The sequence below is a fragment of the Peromyscus eremicus genome, chromosome 3, assembly GCF_949786415.1.
Source record: "Peromyscus eremicus chromosome 3, PerEre_H2_v1, whole genome shotgun sequence".
In the NCBI taxonomy this organism is placed as follows: Eukaryota; Metazoa; Chordata; class Mammalia; order Rodentia; family Cricetidae; genus Peromyscus; species Peromyscus eremicus.
Window position 1 is genome coordinate 19,259,886 of NC_081418.1, and position 24,769 is coordinate 19,284,654.

The following is a 24,769-nucleotide window of genomic DNA, read 5'->3' on the forward strand; positions in this document are numbered from 1 at the left end:
GTAAAGGGACTCTGAGCAGGTGAGACCCGTGTTTCTGGCTCTTGGACTGGTGCCTGGCTGTAATCTTCTCTGTGGTCCTGTGCTTTGCCATGTAAGAGTCGTGATTGATGCAAATAAGGGGCTGGACACGTCCTACTGAAGAATGGTACAGCGAGCGGGTTTATAAAAATCTATCACACAAATTACGTTTTGGAATGACTTAAGCACAGAAATTGGGGCTTTGCTGGATTTATGAGATAGGCTTATGTGTCTCTTATACCTTCTGGCTCAGAATGTTTCCACACGTAGCAGAAGTTAATTTGGGGTTTTCTTTCATTGTAACGCAGTGCAAGCTTATGTAGGCAGGAACTACAAGCCCCACCTCCATAGATTCTCCATGGACTGTTAATGTTGAATCCCAGCACTGAAAACCATGACCTCCAGTTTGGCTGGCTTCCTTTTGCTGCACGAACCTTTCCCATCCTCTGGTCTACACGCTGTTCTTAGTGATTGGCCTCAGTAGATTGACCTCATTTCTGGAGACGGAAAGAGATACTTGAGCTTATACAGTGCTGCCGTGACTAGGAGCCCCTTTCAAAATGTTTCACCACCAAAGTTCTTTTTTAAATGTGAAGACGAGGACCGTTGTCCATAGTTTGTTGTGAGCTGCCAATTAGAGCCTCTTCAAGCGAGTCCCTGCAGTCCCATGAGGATGGGCTATGATTCTGCTAAGAAAGCTCATGATGAATGGAGTCCATTTGTGGGAGTATGGAAGTGCCTGGCTTGTCCCCAGCAGTACTGTGCAGAGCCATCTTCTGGAACTCAGCACGCTAGAACCTGGGACAGTTTCCATCTTTGATCTGTCAGGAAGATTAAGCAGAACCCAGCCTGCAGCTGCAGCTGTGACCTGTGGAAGCATCAAGAGAGATGCCTTACAGTTGTATTTACAGGGCATGTGGGATTTATTTTGACCTGCGTTGATTAAAATGTATCACAAGGAAGTAAAAGAAATGTTACTTAACATTGAAAAAAGCATTGCTGTCTTGAAGAAATGTTGTTTAAAGTATTGAACATGTAAATAAGATAACTATTCAAGTTAGAATTTTATAATAAGCTTGTTCTTACCTCATCCAGTTTTCACAGCCTGGGGTTGCTAGTTCAGAAGTGTCCTTGCTTAGTTTCATTGCAAACTTGTTAATCCTGAAAGCCTGGCTGCTGGGAAGCAGAGATGAGGTCATGTTTTGTTTGCTTTGATCAGGGAAGAGAATATTGCTTTTTGGCACAGAATCAAGAGGCCTTAAACTTAAACATCCTTTTGTTTGCTTTTCTCAGTGAAATAACACAGGAACAATGTGAAGGTGACTGAACTAAATATATGTATCTTGATGCTGTTGACTCTGGGGATCCCGGATACCTCTATAGAAAGGGGAAAGGCAGACAGAAATGCCATGATAGTGCAGGAATTTCCGATTATTTGATTGTTATCCCTGTTTTTGCAGAGTAAGATAAGCATAAATAGTACAACTATAACAAGAAAATTGAAAGAATCAAGACAATGTAGATGGAAGAAGAGATATTTATCTAACCCAATCTTCCTTTCACCTCTTAGGGTCTTCCTGTCCCAGGCAGAATAGAAATTGTGACAAGCAGTGACCTGTTGTAGAATGAGAGTTCATTGTTCTGCACACAAGTAGGAATATTCTCAGTTAGTCTACATTCTAGTATTCAATTAGCCATGCGGAGTTTTATTTAAAGGACATTAAAGGCAATAGTAGATAAAATATTAAAAACTCCTTTTAAAGTGAGTTGTGTCTAGGGAAATACCATCTTCGGTACTGCCTTGGGAAAGTGCCTCTGTCCATGTTGAATCAAATGCAATTTCATTTTCATAACTCTCTGGGGGTGGTATTATTATTATTATTATTTCATAAATAAGGAAGCCTAGCATTGCCAGCTCTCATGGCTGGCAAAAGCTACATAGCTGGGCAATTTAGGGAGGTTTGAAATTAGACTAAAATTAGTGCCGTGCTAAAATGGTATCGTTGTAGTTGGGAATACAAGTATCTGCAGTGATTTCTTCTGGCCCAATGGCATCTATATGGTAGAGTCTTCCATGCTGTTAGAGATGCAGGCCTCTTCAGTCACTTACCTGTCTGAGTATGTCACTGTTTGCTAAGCCGTTTTCTCTGCTGGTGAACATGCAGGTAATTCCTTCCTTTAAGTTGTTAGAAATAGTACTCTAATGAACTTCCTTGTACTTCTTTGTACACACTTGTAGGTCTTTCTATGAATCTTTGGATATAACATTAGCTCAATATTGGTGTATATTTTCAGATCATTTGTGTGTGTGTGTGTGTGTGTGTGTGTGTGTGTGTGTGTGTATGTGTGTATGTGTGACAGAGAGAGAGAGAGAGGGAGGGAGGGAGGGAGGGAGAGAAAATATATGTTGGAGATCAAATCCAGGACCTAATACATTTTAGGCAAATATTCTATTACTTAGTTCTATCCAGTTTGTGTGTTTCGGTTTATTTTTAATGGGGACTTACACTGTAGTACAATCTTAAATAAAACTCTCTATGTAGCCCAGGTTTGCCTCAAAACTCTTGGCCAGTCCTCCTACCTCAGCTTCCCAAGTACTAGATTGCAGGAGTGAGCTATCACGCTCAACTTGAGGTATCTATTCCTCCTCTCATATAGTTACCAAATGAATATGGTTGTATTTTCCCATAATTCTTGTGGAAGAACATATGATACCTCTTGGCTATAACTTTTAGTTGCTTAATTTTTGATAAAGATTGCGGTCATTGAATTTTAATTAGTTGTAGTTCTTTGAGTTGAGAAAGCCCTTTATCACAATGTTTTAATCCCTGTTTTTTTTTTTTTATACCTTCATTATGTCATTTCATTGTCAGGAAGGGTTTTTTTTTTTTTTTTTTTTTTTTTTTTTTTTTTTTTTTTTTTTTTTTTTTGCCTTTGTTTTGTGACACAGTTTTACTATGTAACCCTCACTTGGTCTTGTGCAGAGATGCTCCTGCCTCAGCCTCTGAGTGCTGGGACTATAGACAGTGCCACCATATGAAGCGCTTTAATTTTGATTAATACAATGTTAGTACTGAGCCAAGCATTTCCTAACTGCTAGGTAAGGATCACCCTCTATACCCCCAGCTTCTCGGCATTGACTTTTAATGAACCTGTTAGTTTTCTTTAAGACTTCTAGTAACTGTAACTTCTCTGTAGCCTGATAGTTAAACATCATCCTATGTTGCTTTCGGCATTATTACGGTATATGCAATCATTCTTCTGTATCTGCATGTTTTGTATCAACTCAATGACTGCACACTGAAAATATTCAGAAAAATGCATCTGAACTGTAGACTCTTCCTTGTCATTATTGTCTAAGTGATGCAGCATACCACCACTATATACAGCTTTTACATTTTGTTGGGTTATAATTAATCTAGAGATGGCTTAAAAATGTGTGAAGATATGTGTAGACTATACACAATTAGTAAGCAATTTTATATGATGCCCTTATTTGTACATCTACAAGTTTTATACCCATGGGTGTGGGAGGTGCTTTAGCAAAACACCCACTAATGCCTGGGGATAGATGGCTATTCATCTTTTCTTAGTCAATATGAATTCTATTTTTGTTAATGATATGAACTTCTGATAATTAGATGGAGATCCAACTCCTTCTATATTGTTAAATACACCACTGTAACTAATTTGAATAGAAAAGGAGTGGATCAGAATATAAAATTGTTAATACATCTAGGACCAAACTACATTGCTTTAATTAAAGAAGTTTTGATGTAAGTGTTTTGATCATGGTTAAGTTTTTTCAGCTAATTAATTTTTAAAAAGGTGTGATTTTGACATTAATTGCCATGAATTTACAAATGACTGTAAACTGGCATTTACAGCAAATTTGGAGCAATGATAGTCTTTATAATATTAAAAATTTTAGTTTAGGAAAAATAATATGGGATTATATATAGGGCTTCTATGTTTTATAGAGAAGGAAATCCTTCAACATCGTAAGTAGAAATCATGGGACATTTTATAGGTTTTCATTTTTGTTATGTTTTCAAAAACTATTCATGTTTTGTATTATAAACTTTAATGTTAACATTGCATTACTGAACATGTTAGTTTTAGTTATTATTTGTTGACTTCCATACCTTTTCCAAGTCAATAATAGTTAGTCCGTAATAACCAATTCTTACTTTTCTTTTTCAGTCATCTATAACTTTTTTTGTCTCCATGCCCATGTGGGTTTTCAGACCGTGAGTGAACTAACAATGAAAAGTAGCTGACAGTGTCTAGCACTATAGCTAGTATAGAGTTGGTGAGTTCAAATCCGGCTGACTGAGTAGACGTTAGGAAGTGACTCCCAAAAGCTGGGAGTGGAAGACAAAAAGGCTACGAGAAGTCAGGAGTTTTATAACTTGATAAGGACATAGAAAGCAGATTTTCTGTAAAATAAATAAAACACCAAACTCCAGAGTATAGAGATGTGCATTTTAATATAATAATGTTTGCTGTGGTGGAGAAACCCAGTAGAGAGGAAGTGAGATTCCAGGAAGCATGAGGTCAAACCACAGAGTGCAGTGGGAGAAGTGGCCAAAATCAGTCCAGTCAGGTACGGAGCTTCCAAGGACATGGTTGTGAGAAGTGACACCCATGGGGAGCCTCACTGTGTTCGCCCCTGCCTGTGCGGACGCCATGTCTATCCTCTTGCTTTATTCCAAAGAAAAGAATCACAAATATTCCAGTAATGCATTTCAAATTTTACCTGGAGTAGCAGGGCCAGTTGGAGGGTAGGGAGACAGATACATTTCCTTCTTTGTTTACCTCATTCAGTCTTCTTTCTGTTTTTATTACACCTTTTAATTTATTTTGAGAAGCTTTTCACTTCCAGGTTATAAGAGTTTGAGGGGAGACTTGCAGAGCCTTTTCAGACATAATTTAGATGCCTAATAAATTCTGAATTGAATTAATAATGACAGCTTTTATTCTAGGTATTGATTGCACTTAGTAATAGATACATTTCTTTCTTTCAAATACTCCTCAGTGTACTGAGTTATTTGATAACTAGTTCCTTTGCAAATAGGCACATTTATTATGGCTCTGTCCGAAGGCCACACGTAGTCTTTTGAATGACCTAAGTTAGAAAAAGACTGTCAATATCTTATTTGTTTTACAGCTTTTGAGCAATATGTTGATAGCTATTTCTTAGAAAGAGCCAATGAAAATTAAATTTAAATCTATATACAAGTAAAATGACTGATGGCAGATGAGAGCAGTTTAGAATGGAAATCAATTTCAGTAATTCTGTGATTAGGATGTAATTATAGCATTGATACGCTACACCCATGGGGCTACTATAGTCCATACCATAGGACAGGTTCAGTTTTGGGGTTTGGCAAGATAGCATTGATGTGCTTTACTCTAGTTTGACCAGGAAATAGATCATTGCACTTGTTACTCTATCTTGAATAAATAAAGGTTGATGAATATTGCTAGTCACACAAAGCAGTCTATGGCTACTGTTTTCTCTTAAATTATTGAAATTGATAAAGTGACTCATACATTTTTGATTAGTAAGTTGCTTTTCTTTGGATTCAGTTTTCCTTTTCTTAGCATCTTGATTAATTTTAAATATCGAATGATTGTTAGGAGAAATGAATTGTGGGTTGGGGAGATGGCTCACTAGGTAAGAGAACTTCCCGAGCAAGCATAAAGACCTGTGTTCAAATTCCTAGAAACCATATAAAAAGCCAGACATGGTAACATGCACCTATAGTCCAAGAAATGTAGGTGGGCAGAAGCAGGAGCATCTGGAGGCTTGCAGGCTGCCAACCCAGCTCCAGGTTCAGTGAGAGACCCTGTCTCAAGGGAATAAGGAGAATGATGGAGAGAATATCCAGTGTCATCCTCTGGACTCTCTGTGGGCATCACACACACAGACACTCCCAACATATATACCACACTCATATCCTTACACACATACACACTTATGTGAACACACACATACAAAATTAAAAGAAACAAAGAAGAAATGTATCATAGTAGTTTTTTCATTAAGATATGTAGTTTGGGATACTTGATGGCATCTTCTCTGAATTATCATTTATTTGCTCTTGGCCTTTTACTATAGGTTTTCAACACATACTCCAACGAAGACTATGACAGGAGAAATGATGAAGTTGACCCTGTGGCTGCGTCTGCTGAGTATGAACTTGAAAAGCGAGTAGAAAAGCTGGAACTTTTCCCCGTGGAGCTGGAGAAAGGTACAGCAGGACTCCGGGGCTTGTGTCTCTGTGTCTCTGCAAGTAACGGGGAGTGGCATTTCCAGACTAGCTTGTTCCTAAGAATTGAATGAATTGTATCTCTCCCTGAAGTTTACCAAGTTTCAAAAAGAGATTTTGAGTGAATAATTTATTAAATGACTCCTTTATCTCACCAGCTCCCAAACAACCCAGTTCCTTAATCTATCAGGGATGGTGGTAGTTCAGATGGGAGCTTGCTGGCTGGTTTATGTCAGCTTGACACAAACAGAGTCACTGGGGAGCGGGGAGCCTCAGCTGAGAAAATGCCTCAGTAAGATGGGCTATAAGCAGACCTATAGAACATCAATTAATAAGTAATGGGGGAGAGCCCAGCCCATTGTGGGTGGGACCATCCCTGGGCTGGTGGTCCTGGAGTCTGTAAGAAAGCAGTCTGGGCAAGCTATGAGCAAGCCAGTAAGCAGCACCCCTCCATGGCCTCTGCATCAGCTCTTGCCTCCAGGTTCCTGCCCTGTTTGAGTTCCTGTCTTGACTTCCTTTGATGATGAACTGTGATGTAGAAGTGTAAGCCAAATAGACCCTTTCCTCCCTAAGTAGCTTTGGTTGTGGTGTGTTGTCATTGCAGTAGTAACCCAAACTAAGACAAATTGGTACCAAGATCATGAGGTATTGCTGTGACAGACCTGACCATTTATTTTTGGGAGGGTTGTGGAACTTTGGTCTGGAAAAGCAAGAGTAACCCAGACTAAGATGGTGTGTGTGTGTGTGTGTGTGTGTGTGTGTGTGTCCCACTGCTTTGATGGTGTTATCAGAAGGGCTGGCAGGGAGGGGAAGTGCCCATAGAGAGCTGGCCCTGAGGACCGGTTTGGAGTTTTCTGGTTTGTGGTGGAGAGGGTAGGCACAGTGGTTCAGAATGTGATGGTAGAATGGGAAGGCTCTATGGAAGCTTGCGAAGATCTGGAGTGAAGACAGTGAGCTACAAGAAGCTTCCAACAAGAAAGTTCCCTTCTCTGTCTCTGAGGAGAAGACTGAAGGGGTAAAGGGGAAGTGGGAGCAGAAGACAGTCAGTCCTGAATTTCCCCCTTGGAAGACAGTCTGCGTACCACAGAAGCCACTGATGCATGGAGCAAAGATGGCTGTGCTTACCCTCCTCTGAGATGGGCACTGAGGAACTGCATTGTGTCCCTGTGAGCAGAAACCAGACAGATCTGAGAAGCATTCAAAAAGGGGCAGGATAACCAGATGACTGGAAAAACCCAGAGGCAAAGGAAGTCACTCAAGGATAGTAAGTAGTGGCTTCAAAAAGACATCCTTAACTCGTTATCAACAGCAAATTCATTGATTTTTCTAATGAAAATGTTGACCTTAGAAGTTGAGATGACAAGCATGGCTATTGTTGAGACTCACATTGGGGATCTTGGAGCTCAGTGTAAGAAATGTCCTCAGACCCATTGCATTGATAGCAAGCACCCAAGAGAACCAAGAATAAGCACTGACACCTAAGCTGTGGCCAACAGAAGAGAAAAATGGAACAAGAGAGGAGATATGCAATTAGTAACAGAAGGAAATTTTCTTGAGCAGAGAAAACTAAGAAAATGCCATATGGCTCCCCAGTAAAGTAGGGGAAATCCTAATGGATAAAGATAAAATAACAATCTTACAGAATACGAGTTTTAAAAAAATGAACAAAAACCAAAGTAAACGTCTTTGAAATGACTGGAATCAGGTCAGGGCTTCCCAGCTCTGAAAGCTGTCCTGCAGTGGACTTTCATAGTCCACTGAGAGTGAAAAGGAGTGTGTATCCCAGGAAGCATTTGCTTCTCCTGAGGAAAGAAAAGATTTTGCTAATATGTAAAATTTTCATGAACACAAGCTATCTGAGAAATTTGCTTACTACTAGCAAGGAAGCAAAGAATCGACTTGTTCAAGACAGTCAAGGTGAAGAAAAGAGTGGAATTCTGTATGAATAAATATTAAACATGGAACTGTGTGGGTGAAGATGATGGCGATCCAGCATCCCAGTGAACACGACTCCAGTTGAAGGACACTTTCATTCGTAGTGAAAATGGAGAGTGAGGCTTTCATTGTGTGTGTGTTGAGAAGGATCTTACCAGAAACCCAGCGTGTCTCATATTGCTGATGAGAGCCAAAGGTGAGAACAACCCAAACATTCGTCAGAGGCCTGACAGCATGTCCAGTCAGTGACAAGCTGTGCATTGCAGCTCCTGCAGCGGCAGGTGTGGCTTTTACAAACAGAACTTTGAGGGAATGTAAATAGGAAATCACAGAAGGCTCTCAGCCGTAATTCCACATTTCAACTGAGGGAAAATTGAATAGTGTATTACTTAAGGATATGGGATACATGGGTGATTAATTTTTTTTTATTATGTCAGTGTTCTTGAAATAATGATGAATAAAATAATTAGATTCAATGACACCAAGAGTAAGGAAAGCTGGAAGGTAGCTTTATGATGTGGCTATATTCCATATATTTCTTAGAACTTCTTAGAATTTCTTGTTTTATCTTGTTCTTGTAGCCCAGGTTGCCCTTGGATTCTATAGTAGCTCTGGCTGGTCTCCAACTTGTGATCCTCCTGCCTCAGCATCCCAATGCTCATATCATAAGTCTCTTCACATTGCCTGAGTTTTGGGGGCATGAGAAGTGATTTCACTGTGTAGCCAGTCTGGCCCGGAATTCCTGCTTCTCCTCCCAGGCTTCCGGTGCTTGGATTACATGTGTGTGCCACCAGACCCACTTACTGCTGTCTTTAAACGTGTTTCACAGATAAACCGTTGAACAAATTATATTGTGTGTGTATATTTCACCCTAAAATTTAAAGTAGAAATTTAAACTATAGAAGATGACCAAAGAAAATAAAATGGTTCAAAACTTCACTACATTTCTTTCACAAGTAGATCTAGCAGAGAGGAAACAGAGAGTAGATTAAGATAAACAAATCAGTTTAAAGCTATCTCTAAAGAGAAACTAGTTGTCTGGTAACATGAGATTTTTAAAAAGAAGAAAGATACTACGTTTGAATAAAAATTAGAACCTCTTAGGTGCCCTTCTAGCCCCACCGGGAAGGATCTCCTTCTCCAAGACCCCTGGCAGACCCTGCAGTCTCCACGCCCTGCCCCCACGCCCATCCGCCTGAGCCCCAAGCCTCTTCCTGAGACTTAGAGGCCGGCCCCTCAGCTCCCATCTTGCCCCGGACTTCCCTTCTGAAGCACAGGACTTCCAATTTGGACAAGAGAGCTCCCATCTGGACAAGAGAGAGAGAATTCCTGAATCTGTCAGCTCTGTCTGAACCAAGTGTGCGGATAAGGCCAGGAACGAACCACAAGGAGATGGGCAGACGTCAAGGCAGAAACACATACAACAAAATGAATAGTAATACACCATCACCAGGCCCTAGCCCTCCTCCAACACCTAGACCTGAACATCAGAAATTGGAAGAAGCAGAAGAAAATAGCCTTGTGAATGTCATCATGAAGAAGCTAGAGGCTCGTGTAGAGGAAAAGACAAAAAAATGTGAAGAACGCTGTAAACAACTAGAGGAAAGGGCAAACAAATTAGAAGAAATCAAAAAAGTCCTGGAAGAGAACAATAAAATACTGAAAGAAAATCAAGAAAAATCAATGAAACAAATGAAGGAAACAGTCCAAGACCTGAAAAGGGAAATAGAAAAAATGAAGAAGACACAAACAGAGGGAATGCTGGAAATAGAAAATCTGAGAAAACGATTGGGAACTTCAGATGCAAGTATAATCAACAGAATGCAAGAGATGGAAGAGAGGATCTCTAGCATTGAAGATACAATAGAAGAAATAGATTCATCAGTCAAAGAAAACACTAAAGTCAACAAAGTCATGAACCAAAATGTCCAAGAAATTTGGGACACCATGAAAAGACCAAACCTACGAATAATAGGGGTAGAAGAAGGAGAAGAATACCAACTCAAGGGCACAGAAAATATATTCAACAAGATCATAGAAGAAAACTTTCCCAACTTAAAGAAGGAAATGCCTATGAAGATACAGGAAGCCTATAGAACACCAAACAGACTAGACCCCCAAAAAAAGTCCCCTCGCCACATAATAATTAAACAATTAAACGTACAGAATAAAGAAAGAATATTAAGAGCAGCAAAGAATAAAGGCCAAGTGACATATAAAGGCAAACCTATCAGAATAACACCCGATTTCTCAATGGAGACTTTGAAAGCCAGAAGGTCCTGGACAGATGTAATGCAGACGTTAAGAGACCATGGATGTCAGCCTAGACTAATATACCCAGCAAAACTTTCAATCCTCATAGATGGAGTGAACAAGACATTCCATGACAAAGCCAGATTTAAACAATATTTATCCACAAACCCAGGCCTACAGAAAGCACTAGAAGGAAAATTCCAACCTAAGGAAGTCAGATACAACCTCGAAAACACAGGCAATAGATAAAGCCACAGCAGTAGACCCCAACGAAGAAAAGTACACACACATCACCACCAAAAAATAACAGGAATGAACAATCACTGGACATTAATATCTCTCAATATCAATGGACTTAATTCACCTATAAAAAGACATAGGCTTACAGAATGGATACGAAAGCAGGACCCATCTTTCTGCTGCATACAAGAAACACATCTCAAATTCAAAGATAGACACTACCTAAAAATAAAAGGCTGGGAAAAGACTTTCCAATCAAACGGTCTTAAGAAACAAGCGGGTGTAGCCATCCTGATATCCAGCAAAATAGACTTCAAACTAAAATCAATCAAAAGAGATCAAGAAGGGCATTACATACTCATCACAGGAAAGATCCACCAAGATGAAGTCTCAATACTGAACATTTATGCCCCAAACACAAGGGCACCCACATATGTAAAAGAAACATTATTAAAGCTTAAATCACATATAAAACCCCACACATTAATAGTGGGAGACCTCAACACCCCACTTTCACCACTGGACAGATCCCCCAAATCGAAACTTAACAGAGAAATAAAGGACTTAACTGATGTCATGACTCAAATGGACTTAATCGACATCTATAGAACATTCCATCCTAACAAAAAAGAATATACCTTCTTCTCAGCACCCCATGGAACCTTCTCTAAAATCGACCACATACTTGGTCACAAAGCAAATCTAAACAGATACAAAACAATTAGAATAACCTCCTGTGTTCTATCAGACCACCATGGTCTAAAGTTGGATTTCAACAACAACAAAAACTACAGAAAACCTACAATCTCATGGAAACTGAACAATACCCACCTGAATCACCAATGGGTTAAGGAAGAAATAAAGAAAGAAATTAAAGACTTCCTAGAGATCAACGAAAATGAAGACACCACATATCCAAACCTATGGGACACTATGAAAGCAGTACTAAGAGGGAAATTCATAGCACTAAACGCCCACATAAATAAGCTGGAGAAATCTCACAGTAGTGACTTAACAGCACACCTGAAAGTTCTAGAACAGGAAGAAGCAAAGTCTCCCAGGAAAAATAGATGCCAGGAAATTATCAAAGTGAGAGCTGAAATCAATAAAATAGAAACAAAGAGAACAATACAAAAAATTAATGAAACAAAGAGTTGGTTCTTTGAGAAAATCAACAAGATAGACAAGCCCTTATCCAAACTAACCAAAAGACAGAGAGAGAGCATCCAAATCAACAAAATCAGAAATGAAAAGGGGGACATAACAACAGACATTGAGGAAATCCAGAGAATCATCAGGTCATACTTCAAAAACCTCTATTCCACAAAACTGGAAAACCTAAAAGAAATGGATAATTTTCTGGATAGGTACCACATACCTAAATTAAATCAAGACCAGATAAACTATTTAAATAGTCCAATAACCCCTAACGAAATAGAAACAGTCATTAAAAGTCTCCCAACCAAAAAAAGCCCAGGACCAGATGGTTTCAGTGCAGAATTCTACCAGATCTTCAAAGAAGAGTTAATACCAATACTCTCTAAATTGTTCCATACAATAGAAACAGAAGGAACATTACCAAACTCCTTCTATGAGGCTACAATTACCCTGATTCCCAAACCAAACAAGGATACAACAAAGAAAGAGAACTACAGACCGATCTCCCTCATGAACATTGATGCAAAAATACTCAATAAAATACTGGCAAACAGACTCCAAGACCACATCAAAACAATTATCCACCATGATCAAGTAGGATTCATTCCAGGGATGCAAGGATGGTTCAACGTACGAAAGTCGGTCAATGTGATACACCATATAAACAAACTCAAAGAAAAAAACCACATGATCATCTCACTAGATGCTGAAAAGGCATTTGACAAAATCCAACACCCCTTCATGATAAAGGTCTTGGAGCGATCAGGAATACAGGGAACATACCTAAACATAATAAAGGCAATTTACAGCAAGCCAACAGCCAACATCAAATTAAATGGAGAGAAACTCAAAGCAATTCCACTAAAATCAGGAACGAGGCAAGGCTGTCCGCTCTCCCCATACTTATTCAATATAGTACTTGAAGTTCTAGCCAGAGCAATAAGACAACATAAGGAGATTAAGGGGATACAAATTGGAAAGGAAGAAGTCAAGCTTTCCCTATTTGCAGATGACATGATAGTATACTTGAGCAACCCCAAAGATTCCACCAAGGAACTGATACAACTTATAAACACCTTCAGCAACATAGCAGGATACAAGATCAACTCCAAAAAATCAGTAGCCCTCCTATATACAATGGACAAAAAAGCGGAGAAGGAAATCAGAGATACATCACCCTTTACTATAGCCACAAATGACATAAAATACCTTGGGGTAATACTAACCAAGCAAGTGAAGGACCTATATGACAAGAACTTTAAGTCCCTGAAAAAAGAAATTGAAGAAGATGTCAGAAAATGGAAAGATCTCCCATGCTCATGGATAGGCAGAACTAACATAGTAAAAATGGCAATCTTACCAAAAGCAATCTACAGATTCAATGCAATCCCCATCAAAATACCAACACAATTCTTCACAGACCTGGAAAGAATAATACTCAACTTCATATGGAAAAACAAAAAACCCAGGATAGCCAAAAGAATCCTGTACAATAAAACAACCTCTGGAGGCATCACGATCCCTGACTTCAAGCTCTACTATAGAGCTACAGTAATAAAAACAGCTTGGTACTGGCATAAAAACCGACATGTGGACCAATGGAATCGAATTGAAGACCCTGACATTAATCCGCACACCTATGAACAAATAATTTTTGACAAAGAAGCCAAAAGTGCACAATGGAAAAAAGAAAGCATCTTCAACAAATGGTGCTGGCAAAACTGGATATCAACATGTAGAAGGCTGCAAATAGATCCATATCTATCACCGTGCACAAAACTTAAGTCGAAGTGGATCAAGGACCTCAACATAAATCCAGCTACTCTGAACCTGCTAGAAGAGAAAGTAGGAAGTAGTCTTGAACACATTGGCATAGGAGACCACTTTCTAAATAGAACACCAGTAGCACAGACACTGAGAGAAACAATCAATCAATGGGACCTCTTGAAACTGAGAAGCTTTTGTAGGGCAAAGGATACAGTCAACAAAGCAAAGCGACAGCCTACAGAATGGGAAAAGATCTTCACCAATCCCACATCTGACAGAGGACTGATATCCAGAATATATAAGGAACTCAAGAAATTAAACATCAAAATGCCCAACAGTCCAATTAAGAAATGGGCTATAGAACTAAACAGAGAATTCTCAACAGAGGAAACTCAAATGGCTGAAAGACATTTAAGGAATTGCTCAACATCCCTAATCATCAGGGAAATGCAAATCAAAACAACTCTGAGATACCACCTTACGCCTGTCAGAATGGCTAAGATCAAAAACACTGAAGACACCTTATGCTGGAGAGGATGTGGAGCTAGGGGAACTCTCCTCCACTGCTGGTGGGAATGCAAGCTTGTACAACCACTTTGGAAATCAATATGGCGATTTCTTAGAAAATTGGGAATCCATCTCCCCCAAGATCCAGCTATACCACTCTTGGGCATATACCCAAGGAATGCTCAACCACACCACAAGAGCACCTGTTCAGCTATGTTCATATCAGCGTTGTTTGTAATAGCCAGAACATGGAAACAACCTAGATGCCCTTCAACTGAAGAATGGATAAACAAAATGTGGTACATATACACAATGGAATACTACTCAGCAGAGAAAAACAATGACATCATGAGGTTTGCAGACAAATGGATGGATCTAGAAAAAATCATCCTGAGTGAGGTATCCCAGACTCAGAAAGACAAACATGGTATGTACTCACTCATAACAGGATACTAGATGTGGAACAAGGATGACTGGACTGCTACTCACATCACCAGGCAGGCTACCTGGAAAACAGGACCCCAAGAAAGACACAGGGATCGCCCAACGACAGAGAAATGGAATGAGATCTACATGAACAGCCTGGACATGAGTGGGGGTAGTGAAGGGCGAGGGTCAAGGGAAAGAGAGCTTGGGTGAGTGGGAGATCCCAGCTGGATCAACAACAGAGAGGGAGAACAAGGAATAGGAGACCATGGTAAATGAAGACCACATGAGAATAGGAAGAAACAAAGTGCTAGAGAGGCCCACAGAAATCCACAAAGATACCCCCACAACAGACTGCTGGCAATGGTCGAGAGACAGTCCGAACTGACCTACTCTGGTGATGGGATGGCCAAACACCCTAATTGTCGTGCTAGAAACCTCATCCAACTACTGAGGGATCTGGATGCAGAGATCCATGACTAGGCCCCAGGTGGATCTCTGGGAGTCCAATTAGCGAGAATGAGGAGGGTTTATATGAGCGAGAATTGTTGAGACCAAGGTTGGGTAAAGCACAGAGACAAATAGCCAAACAAACGGAAACACATGAAATCTGAACCAATGGCTGAGGGGTCACCAACTGGATCAGGCCCTCTGAGTGGGTGAGACAGTTGATTGGCCTGATCTGTTTGGGAGGCATCCAGGCAGTGGCACCGGGTCCTGTGCTCATTGCATGAGTTGGCTGTTTGAAACCTGGGGCCTATGCAGGGTCCCTTGGCTCGGCATGGGAGGAGGGGACTGGACCTACCTGGACTGAGTCCACCAGGTTGATCTCAGTCTGTGGGGAAGGCTTTGCCCTGGAGGAGATTGGAATGGGGGGCGGGCTGGGGGGAAGGTGAGGGGGGCGGGAGGGGGCAGAACAAGGGAATCTGTGGCTGATATGTAGAACTGAATTATATTGCAAAATAAAAATTAAAAAAAAAAATTAGAACCTCTTTACTAGCATGAGAATCTAGAAATTATATAATTCTTTGATGCATTTTTGATAGAAAATTGAAGCTGTTATTCCCAACTGTCTTGGAAAGGGATATCTTTTGAAAAGTTTAATATACAGTAAAAACCTTAACCAAAATAAAAATTACAATAGCATCATTCTTTAAAATAAACATTTAAGAAAAAAGACAATCATCTAAGAAGTCTGAAAAGGTAAATAAGATACATTTTTTCAAAGGTTCACTTTTTTATTCAAAGGTTCTAAAAAAGAAAAGAAAAAGCTAACAATCTGATCAAATGTGCAGTTCAAAAATGTCTTTTCATGTTTAAGAAGTCCTGGGAAAGAATATTAGAGTCATCTTCACCCAGTGACTTATTCACCGAGCAGGTATGCATCACTAATAGGTCAAAATAGAAAAATAATAATAATTCTCTCAATCAGATCAATGTTGCTACTGAAATCTTTTCTTCCATCTGCGCAAGAGGTTTTTCTTCATAACTTGATTTTTAATAATTTAATGGATGGCTGCTGTGCCATGTTTAACGGACTTTTTTTTCTTTTAATGTCCAAAGGTTCTGTTTCCCAAGTCTGACCCACACGAGTACAACACTTAGTTCAGATGTACTTGTGGCAGATCTCCCTCTGCCCTTCTGACTGAGTTATCAGCATATGTCTTAAATAATGCAAACAAAATGTCAAGTAGTGAGAAACCTGGGCTGATAAATGTACTAGGTACATGAAGGGTGCTGCATTCAATCTGGGCTTCCACAAAGTGGTATGTTTTAGGGAGAATAGAACCAATGATTCATTCTCTCTCTCTCTCTCTCTCTCTCTCTCTCTCTCTCTCTCTCTCTCTCTCTCTCTCTCTCTCTCTCTCTCCAAAAGTAAGAACAAAAGCAAACACATTCCTCATATTACTATGTGATTTTCACCAGAATAGCTTTTGAAACTATGGAATGTCACTGACATCTGTCATCAAAAAAACCATAGAATTTAAGAACTAAAACATACTCAGCAGAAATAACTACTTAGCCCTAGCCCCCAAGCTAGGAGGATTTTGTCCATGGAAACAGGGAGGACGGGCAACCTGTTCTAGCACAAAAGAAAAATAGCCTCTGAGGTAGGTAACTGATTATACACAGCTGACCAGACAAGTACATGGTATTAGAAGACAATTGCCATTGCTTTTAAATTTACTCAGTTGCCCTAATAAAAGAGCATTAATAACAGTGAAGTATCTTTTATGTACTAAAGTAGAAGTAACTATGAGTCACAAATTTCATAGTTTCAAAGTTGATTTTCCTTATGCTTGAATACCTGTAGTGATGACATAAAATGTGCACTGCTTGGATCCACATCTTCCTTCGTGCTTTTTTTTGTCTATACATTAATTAAAATTATAAAACCTACTTCAAAGGTACAAAAACAGCACATTCTTCTGGCCACCAACTGGTCCGGCAAAAATAAAGAACAAAAATATGGTGCTGAGACAAGGTGGAGCTACTGTCTACTGGCTCTTCAGCCTTTAGTGAAGTTATCTTTAAAAGTGCTAAGTCATTTTTAAAACTGAGAAGCACAGCCCGATGTGGCACACGCCTGTCATCCTAGCATACAGGTGGCAGAGGCATCTGAAGTTCAAATCCAGCTTCAGCTCAAGACAAATGACAAGACAGGGAGAAACTATAAATACAACAATGTAAGTGATAGAAAAGAGAAAATAGTAAAATTAATAATGCAAAGTTTTTTCACCAACTGGATCAAATCCTTGACAATTTTGACTAAAGGCAAATAAAGGCATATTAGCAATATATAGTAAATATATATGGAAATAAACAGCATGAGAGTTATTGAGCACTGAATTTCTCTGACACAAATGATGAGTACCTAGAAATAATTTATTTATTTTATAACAGTATGAATATCCAAGTCAATGTAACAGATTGGTGAGTTGCCATAGTAGCAATTGAAATGGTGTCTATTATGTAAACCATGAAAACATTTCATTAGAATGGTATCTACAGGTAAAACACTGGAATGCTTCAGACTCACATGGCTCCATAGCGCATAAGGAAAACACAAAACCAATGTTGTTTAGACTCTTTTTTAATCAGATGAAATGAAGGAAAACTCTGACACATGCCATCAAAAATCCTTAGAGTTTTTACCCAAAACTGATATACTATTAAAAAACAAAGGCTATAGTACCAACTCCAAATTTCAGAATTGTAAGTGAAATAAAATATCAACCATGGAAATATCTAACGAGAATAATTAAAGAAAATGGATTTTTAGATAAGCAGAATAGGTAGTCCTTTATTAGCAAAGTTAACTCCATATAATTTGGAGGAAAAAGTCTATAATCACAGAGAAAGACATGTGGTAAGATTTACACTAAAAATTGTGTAAATTGGACATCGCCTATGAAGTTTGCAAAGTGCAGATCACAAAAGCAATGGAGAATTCTATCTTTAAATTCAGGAAGCATGGAAATGTTTCAACTAAAGCCAGAGGACAAATGATACTTACAGGGATTGGTCAGTGGAACAAAACTGAAGGCCCAGGAGAAAATATTAATATGAGAGAGAATGTAATATGGCGTAAAGCCTGACATTGCTCAGTATCCACCTACAGTACACAGTTGAGCCTTTCATTCCACCACGTTAGAAACTCTAAACACATTAAAATCAAATGTTAAAAAGTAATGATATTATATTTGGAGAAGATCTACAATAATATCTATCACCTAGGTTGGTGGGAATAACACAAACAAAATGGGAAAGCAGAAGTTAGAAGAGATAATACCAATTTGATTATGTGCAGCCTTAATCTGATAAAGACAATTATGTCAGAAAAAAATCAGTAGAAAAATGAAAAACTGCATTATAACTAACAAAGTTAATGTCTGTAATATTCTAAGAATGTTTGTAAATCACCAGAATAAAGAGACAAAATTCAGTAGAAATGCTGGCATTCTACAGGAAGGGAAATCTAACAACCCGCGGCGGATCCAGGCTCAGATCTCACTGGCAATGAAAACAGTGTTGTGCCAGGAAAGCGCCTCTTTCCTGAGAGGAAGCGAGCCTGGACCTCCAGGTCAGGTGATGGCATCTTCAGTAATAAGAGGGCCTCCCTGTTTTTTCCTGATTGCTTTGTCTACTTAATGCTTTTGTCTGTCCCCAGGAATGTATAGAGGAAGAAAGGCCAATGCCCAGGGTCACTACTGGGTTCTTTTAAACATTTTATATTCATTGTGTGTATTGACCCTTTGCTCTTTGGGGAGAGGGATGGTGCTGAGGTAAACATGTGGAGGTCAGAAGACATCTTGCTGGAATGCACTCTCCCCCCCCCACCATGTGGGTTCTGGGATTGAATTTAGAATGCAATCTTGGTAGCAAGCACCTTTACCTGTTGAGAAGTCTTGCTGGCCTGATACTGGATTCTTGCCAAGAGTTTGTGCTTTCCAAACTCCACATGTTCTTGGCACTCCTTCCTATGAACAGAGAAAGCTGAGGTGCTGCTGGGAGTATCATCTCTGTGGGTTGACTATGCTCTTCCGGCCATGTTCGCCCTTCGGTTGTTGTTTCTTCTTGTAAGAAGTCTGCATTAGAATTCAGGGTGTCTCAAGCTAATGTTACTTTTCCCATACTATGTTCTATAGATCAAAAAAATCTAAATAACTTTCTAGTTAGAGCAGTAAGAGGAGCTATGGAAAGAAGAAAAAAAGGGTATTAAGAAGGCCTAAGTCCAGGCAGGGAAAATAGGTTTTAAAACCAAAAAATAATTTCCATATGGGATACTTGTGAGGATTCAGTGTCCTGACAGTGCAGAGATCTGAGAGGGAGCTTGGAATGTAACCAATATGGGAAGCTGTAGCCCCTAGTTTAGCAGGTGGTGATTGGAATGGAGAAAACCCCTGCACCCACAGTGGAGGAAGCAAAGATTCAGGAGAAACGCTAATTCCCCAGAGATTCCCTGTGGGGGCAGGGGAGATGATGGGGAAGGAAATGGAGAGAAATCCTGTGGCCTCATCTGTGGAAGTGTCTCTACAACTGTCTCAAGCAAAACCCAGGGTAGGTGTGGAGATCCATCTGGCTGTGAACAGCATGGGAAGGCCCTCATTCATAGGAACAAATTTACTCCAGAAAAATTCTACAAATATCATAGAGAAAAATTCTACAAATATCATAGCGTGACTCGTTCAACCATTGGTTTACCATGATACACACAAGAGAATCCATGTAGGAGGGAATAAAACCATGCAGATGACCAATATGCAACTACCCCCACCCACCAAGCCCTGCCGAAACACATCAAACCTTCACAAGCACAAGAGAACTCTCGGGAGAAACTTTCACAATGTGGTGAGTGTTGGAAAATCTTTAGCAAGAGAATCCTCCTGATCAAGCTCAGGTTATTTATACAAGAGAAATGATTAGAGTGAAGTACATATGAGAAATTGCATATGGGCAGACATCCTAAGTATAATGGGTTACAGTAGTTTCAGTGATCACTCATATCAGCGGATATTCATGTTCTCACCCTGGAGAGATTCCTATGCCTGCAATCAAGGTGGACTTCTCTTGGATGGACTTCATGTCAAAACTCATGCAGGGAAGACACCACAGAATCCAGGAAGGTACAGTGTTACTAAAGGCAACTCTAGAAACAAATGTAGGGTAAAGATACAGGATTGTCTAGATGTACTTAGTTACAAATAATGATCACTGAGACAAATCCACCTCTGAAGCACATTGTGAATATAATAATAACAATTGCTGAAGGCTATTTTAAATGCATTCTCTTGAATTGGTGGGTTAGTTTTCTTTTAATGATTCATAACTGCTGATTAGATAGTATCTGTTTTTTAATACTGCTGATAAATCATGATTACAAAGACTTTGAGGCTACCAGAAAAAGAACCTTGAATGTTAACAAAGCCTTTTAATTTTATTGATGGTGAATTACATATGCTCCTGGAAAGGACAAATGGAGATGTGAATAAACACATGATTTGTAAGTGAATTTGAAATATAACTTTCAGTATTGCTTATAGGGCCAATAAAATAGAAATAAAGGTGACTTATTGTTAATAAGGAAGTGATTTAATATACTGTGATATATCATCATGAAATATTATGCAGTCATTAGAAATGATTTAGGACTATAAAAGTTTATCCATGAGGTATTATTAATTTTAAATGTGTGTGATGCCATAAGAATTGAAGTCTTATTTGTGTAAAGGAAAGAAAAGCTAAATATACATCAGTGTGGGTCTGCCTGTGTATGTTTGTATATACATATAGGTGTGCCCGTGCATATACTACTAATTGTTGATGATGAGTATAGGTCCTTGTATAGAAGCATAGAAGAGTGTTCTCAGTTATACACCCAATCTTTATTTTTCTTTTGTTGTGCTAAAAATCAAACTCGGGCATAAGGCACAGTAGGAGAGTGCTTGGCCACTGAGCTAACTCCAGGCTTCATGAATTCTTCTTAACACGAGTAGATGACAAAAAGGAAAAGATGGAATTCCAAGTAACTATGGGACACATTTATTTAAAATTAAAATTGTTGTTGAGTATGTTTGTTCATGACTAAAATATTACATAGGGTAATCAGAAACTCAGTTTTGAGATCCATTGATTCTTCAAGAACCAAATTATTGTCTTTGCTAGGACCACACTGGGTTGCCAACAATAGCAGAAGAATGTCTGAACTCTTGAACCATTTGAGGCTCTTGATCTGTGTAGGCAAACACATCACTTGTCCTGTGCACAATGTGTAACAAAGCTAGAAGCAGCAAGCAGCCTCGCCGGCCAGCTAAGCTACCCAGAACAGGACAAAGCCCGCTGCTCACTGTCTTCTCTTTCTCCTAGATGAGGATGGGCTTGGCATAAGCATTATTGGAATGGGTGTTGGCGCCGATGCAGGCCTGGAGAAGCTGGGGATATTTGTCAAGACAGTGACAGATGGCGGTGCTGCTCAGCGGGATGGCAGGTGAGCTTGATACTGTTGAATGTGAATTGGATCCCGGGAAACTGCCCCGCAAATTTCTGTCAGTGTGATCTTCTTCTTTGAATTAAAATTTTTTTTTTCAGTGTTTCTCAGATGTGGGAGAATGTTAAAGCACGTGAATTACTTTCTTTTTTTTTGTGAATTACTTTCTTATTGGCAGCAGAATAGCTATGCAATAAATGTGCATCTGTCGGTCTGCCTTTCTTTCTATCCACCCATCTACTTACTCAGTGGGAAGTGGGCCATAACATGATGTGTATGGTTTAAGAGTGTATCCCGGGGAAGCTGACATATAACTTTATTTCAGAAATGTTCAAATGAATTTAGTAATTCTGATGCTTTTGAAAGTGACAGAGGTGGAGGGGAACTTGAGAGTCTACTTCTGCCCTGAGGGGAGTTATGGAGACTAGTGTTCTTCCATGTCTCCCACAAAGAAACAGGTGCTAGAGCGCTACTTGAACACGTAGAAGGAGACCTCTCCAGGAGCAGAGGCTGGCAGCCTGCTCCGGGTAATTACGGCTTAATGTTTTAGCTTGCGTCAGCTCAAAGGTCATGTATCTTTAATGGAAAGATTCTGCCTGACACCAGGCTTCTGATGGGAAACTGGAAGGCGACAAGAGAAATGAACAAAGACCTCAGATTATGACAGCCGAATTCAAAGAACACTGCATAAATAACATTTTTATGTTAGATTACATATCGCATAACCTTCTTCTCAAGTAGTCAATGAATCATGGTCTCTGTTGAGACTCACAGCAGCATCACTGTCTTTCATAATCCTGAAACGCCTGTTGGTATATACAGGGTTGTAAAGGGGTAGGTACCAAATTGATTTTTATTTATTTATTTACTTTTTGAGACAGGAACTCAAGAAAGATGCTGAGTTAATCATGGAAAATATTGTTGCCAATAGGATGTTATTAAAAGCTGTCCTCTGATTTCCACATGTGTGGACATGAGTACACTTACAAATTAACACAATACAAAATAAATAAAAATAAACAAAATTTTAGGTCCTAAGCTGGGCATTGTGGCCCATGCCTTTAATCCCAATACTTGGAGGCAGAGTCAGGCAGATCTCTGAGTTTGAGGCCAGCTTGGTCTACACAGTAGGTTCCAAGACAGCCAGGGCTATACAGAGAAATCATGTCTAGAAAAACCAAAAAATAAAAAATAAAATTGAAGTAAAGTGGGAAATACTAAAACTATTATGTAACACATTGAAAGGACCCCTTTCTTCCAAGTGAATTAAACTTGTAAAAATCTACCTCGTTTGTGAAAGTCATTTCAGGGAGATAGGAAATAATCCTTACAGTTAATGCCAAGCAAAACAAAAGGATTATGCATCACCTTTTAGGTGACTGGGTCACAAATCCAAACAAAGATGCAAAATGAAAACACAAAGAAAAAGATTGCATTCAGCACTCCTAGATCTGGTTTTAAACACAGGCCATTTTATATTTTCCTCACTTGTTTTAAAAATTAAATTTGATTCATCTTATTTATTATCAAATATTTGTTTTATTTTGTTGTCCTGTGTTGTTTCACTATTTATATTAGATCTTCTCTTGGGGAATTGGGATATTGCTGGTAGATCTGTATCTCCATGCACATTGAAATCCCATGAAGATCGTTAATGTTGCCTCAGCTGGTGTCCCTGCCTTTCATCCTTGCTTCCTTGTTGGAACACACCTTGAGAAGTAGAGTCTTCCCCAGCCCCCTTTGCAGAAATATCATGCCAACAAATAACTATATGAACACATTAAAGAACCCAAGAGTAGCCCAACTTCTACAATTTCATTAGCCTTGCAGCTAGCGCCTGGTTCTGAGTCAGCACTGAGGCCTCTCGACAGTTTGAGGAGGCTGAAGAGCATGCTCTGTGCTGTGATCAGTGTCAGTGTTGGAGTGATTTGCAGCCTGGGCTCTTCTTGGCCTCCTCACATTCTTTTCCTGGGCAAGACACACATTTCTACCTAATGTCATGCCTTTTCCTTGACAGACCTCCTTTAGCAGTTCATCACCTGGACTCCTGGTGATAAATTCTCTCTGCATTGACAGTTTTTCTTTTCTCCTTTATAGTACTTTTTACAGTCTTTTTTGGGGGTGGGGCACGTGGATATGTGCGAGCATCATGTTTACACAGACACATTAAAGGAATTAGAGCATGCCACAATACTGGTTTTCTGCTCCTAAGTTAATTTTATATATTAGACATGGTAAATTTTCTGTGAAAGTGTGGACACTCCAAATGATGTGTATTACTTCTCTTGTGTCCCTTGCATCTGAGAGAATTTCTTTTTGGCCTTGGGTTATAGACTGTAGACCCTGAGTCCAGGGGCTTCAGCTTCCTTATTTTCTCGTCCTCCCCATGCCCTTGCTTAAGGAGTCCTTCTTGTAATGCTTCGGCTAAGGAAAGCCCTTCACGCTCTTTCCCTAGCCGCTATAGAAATGGTAGCTTCGGCTGTCAGTACATTTACCGCTGTTTTAGGGTAATAAGGAACATGTCTAGGGTAAATGGTGATGACTGTAGAGAGAAGAAAGCCAAGTTCTCCCCGTGTTGCTAGGCACTGTCAGAATTCTGCTGCTGAACCTCCTCTGGGAGTTCTTCAGTTAGTACAGCTTTGCTTACTTAGTTAAGTAAAGGAAGACCCTAAGTCTTCGTAGCTGTCTCCCCACAGGCTTGTTCCCTGTCTGGGTAGATTCCTGAAACTAGGGCCAGAACCAAATCTCAGGAAACAGCTCTGCCTTTGTTCTGACCATGGAGTTTGGCAACCCTTGTATGTAAATATGTAAATGCACTTTCCTTTTCTCTTTTAAGTTGGTAACTTTCACCTTCACTTAAAGACAGCCCACTGTCTTTGGCACAATTGAATTATCTTCTTGCTCTTAGGGACCAACACTACCTTGTACTTTGAGGCCACTGCTAACTAAAGTAAGAGTAACTTGAACAGAGGTGCAGTGATACTGTGATTGTTCATCTGGTAACTTAATGCTTATGTGACTATCAGGATGATTGCAGACACAGTATGTATGTCCCTGGCAAATGAATGGCTCTTATCCTGGCAGGACAAAACACGAAGGCAGATTTCATCCTGTTACTTAGAATAAATGCCACGCGGTTTGGAAGTTTGGGATTGTTTACTTCTGGAATTCTCCACTAAATACTTTCAGACAGCAGATGATC

At 39.5% G+C, this 24,769-nt stretch overlaps 1 protein-coding gene across 2 annotated transcripts in view; it reads left to right on the plus strand.

The window, feature by feature from the left end:
* The window catches only part of Ppp1r9a (protein phosphatase 1 regulatory subunit 9A), a 268,157-nt gene that overhangs the window by 134,836 nt on the left and 108,552 nt on the right, over positions 1-24,769 (plus strand). For both annotated transcript variants that reach the window (XM_059257348.1, XM_059257349.1), the window contains exons 2-3: positions 6,143-6,275; positions 21,447-21,567. In XM_059257348.1, coding sequence (XP_059113331.1) covers positions 6,143-6,275; positions 21,447-21,567 — 254 coding nt within the window. The remainder of the gene's footprint in view (positions 1-6,142; positions 6,276-21,446; positions 21,568-24,769) is intronic.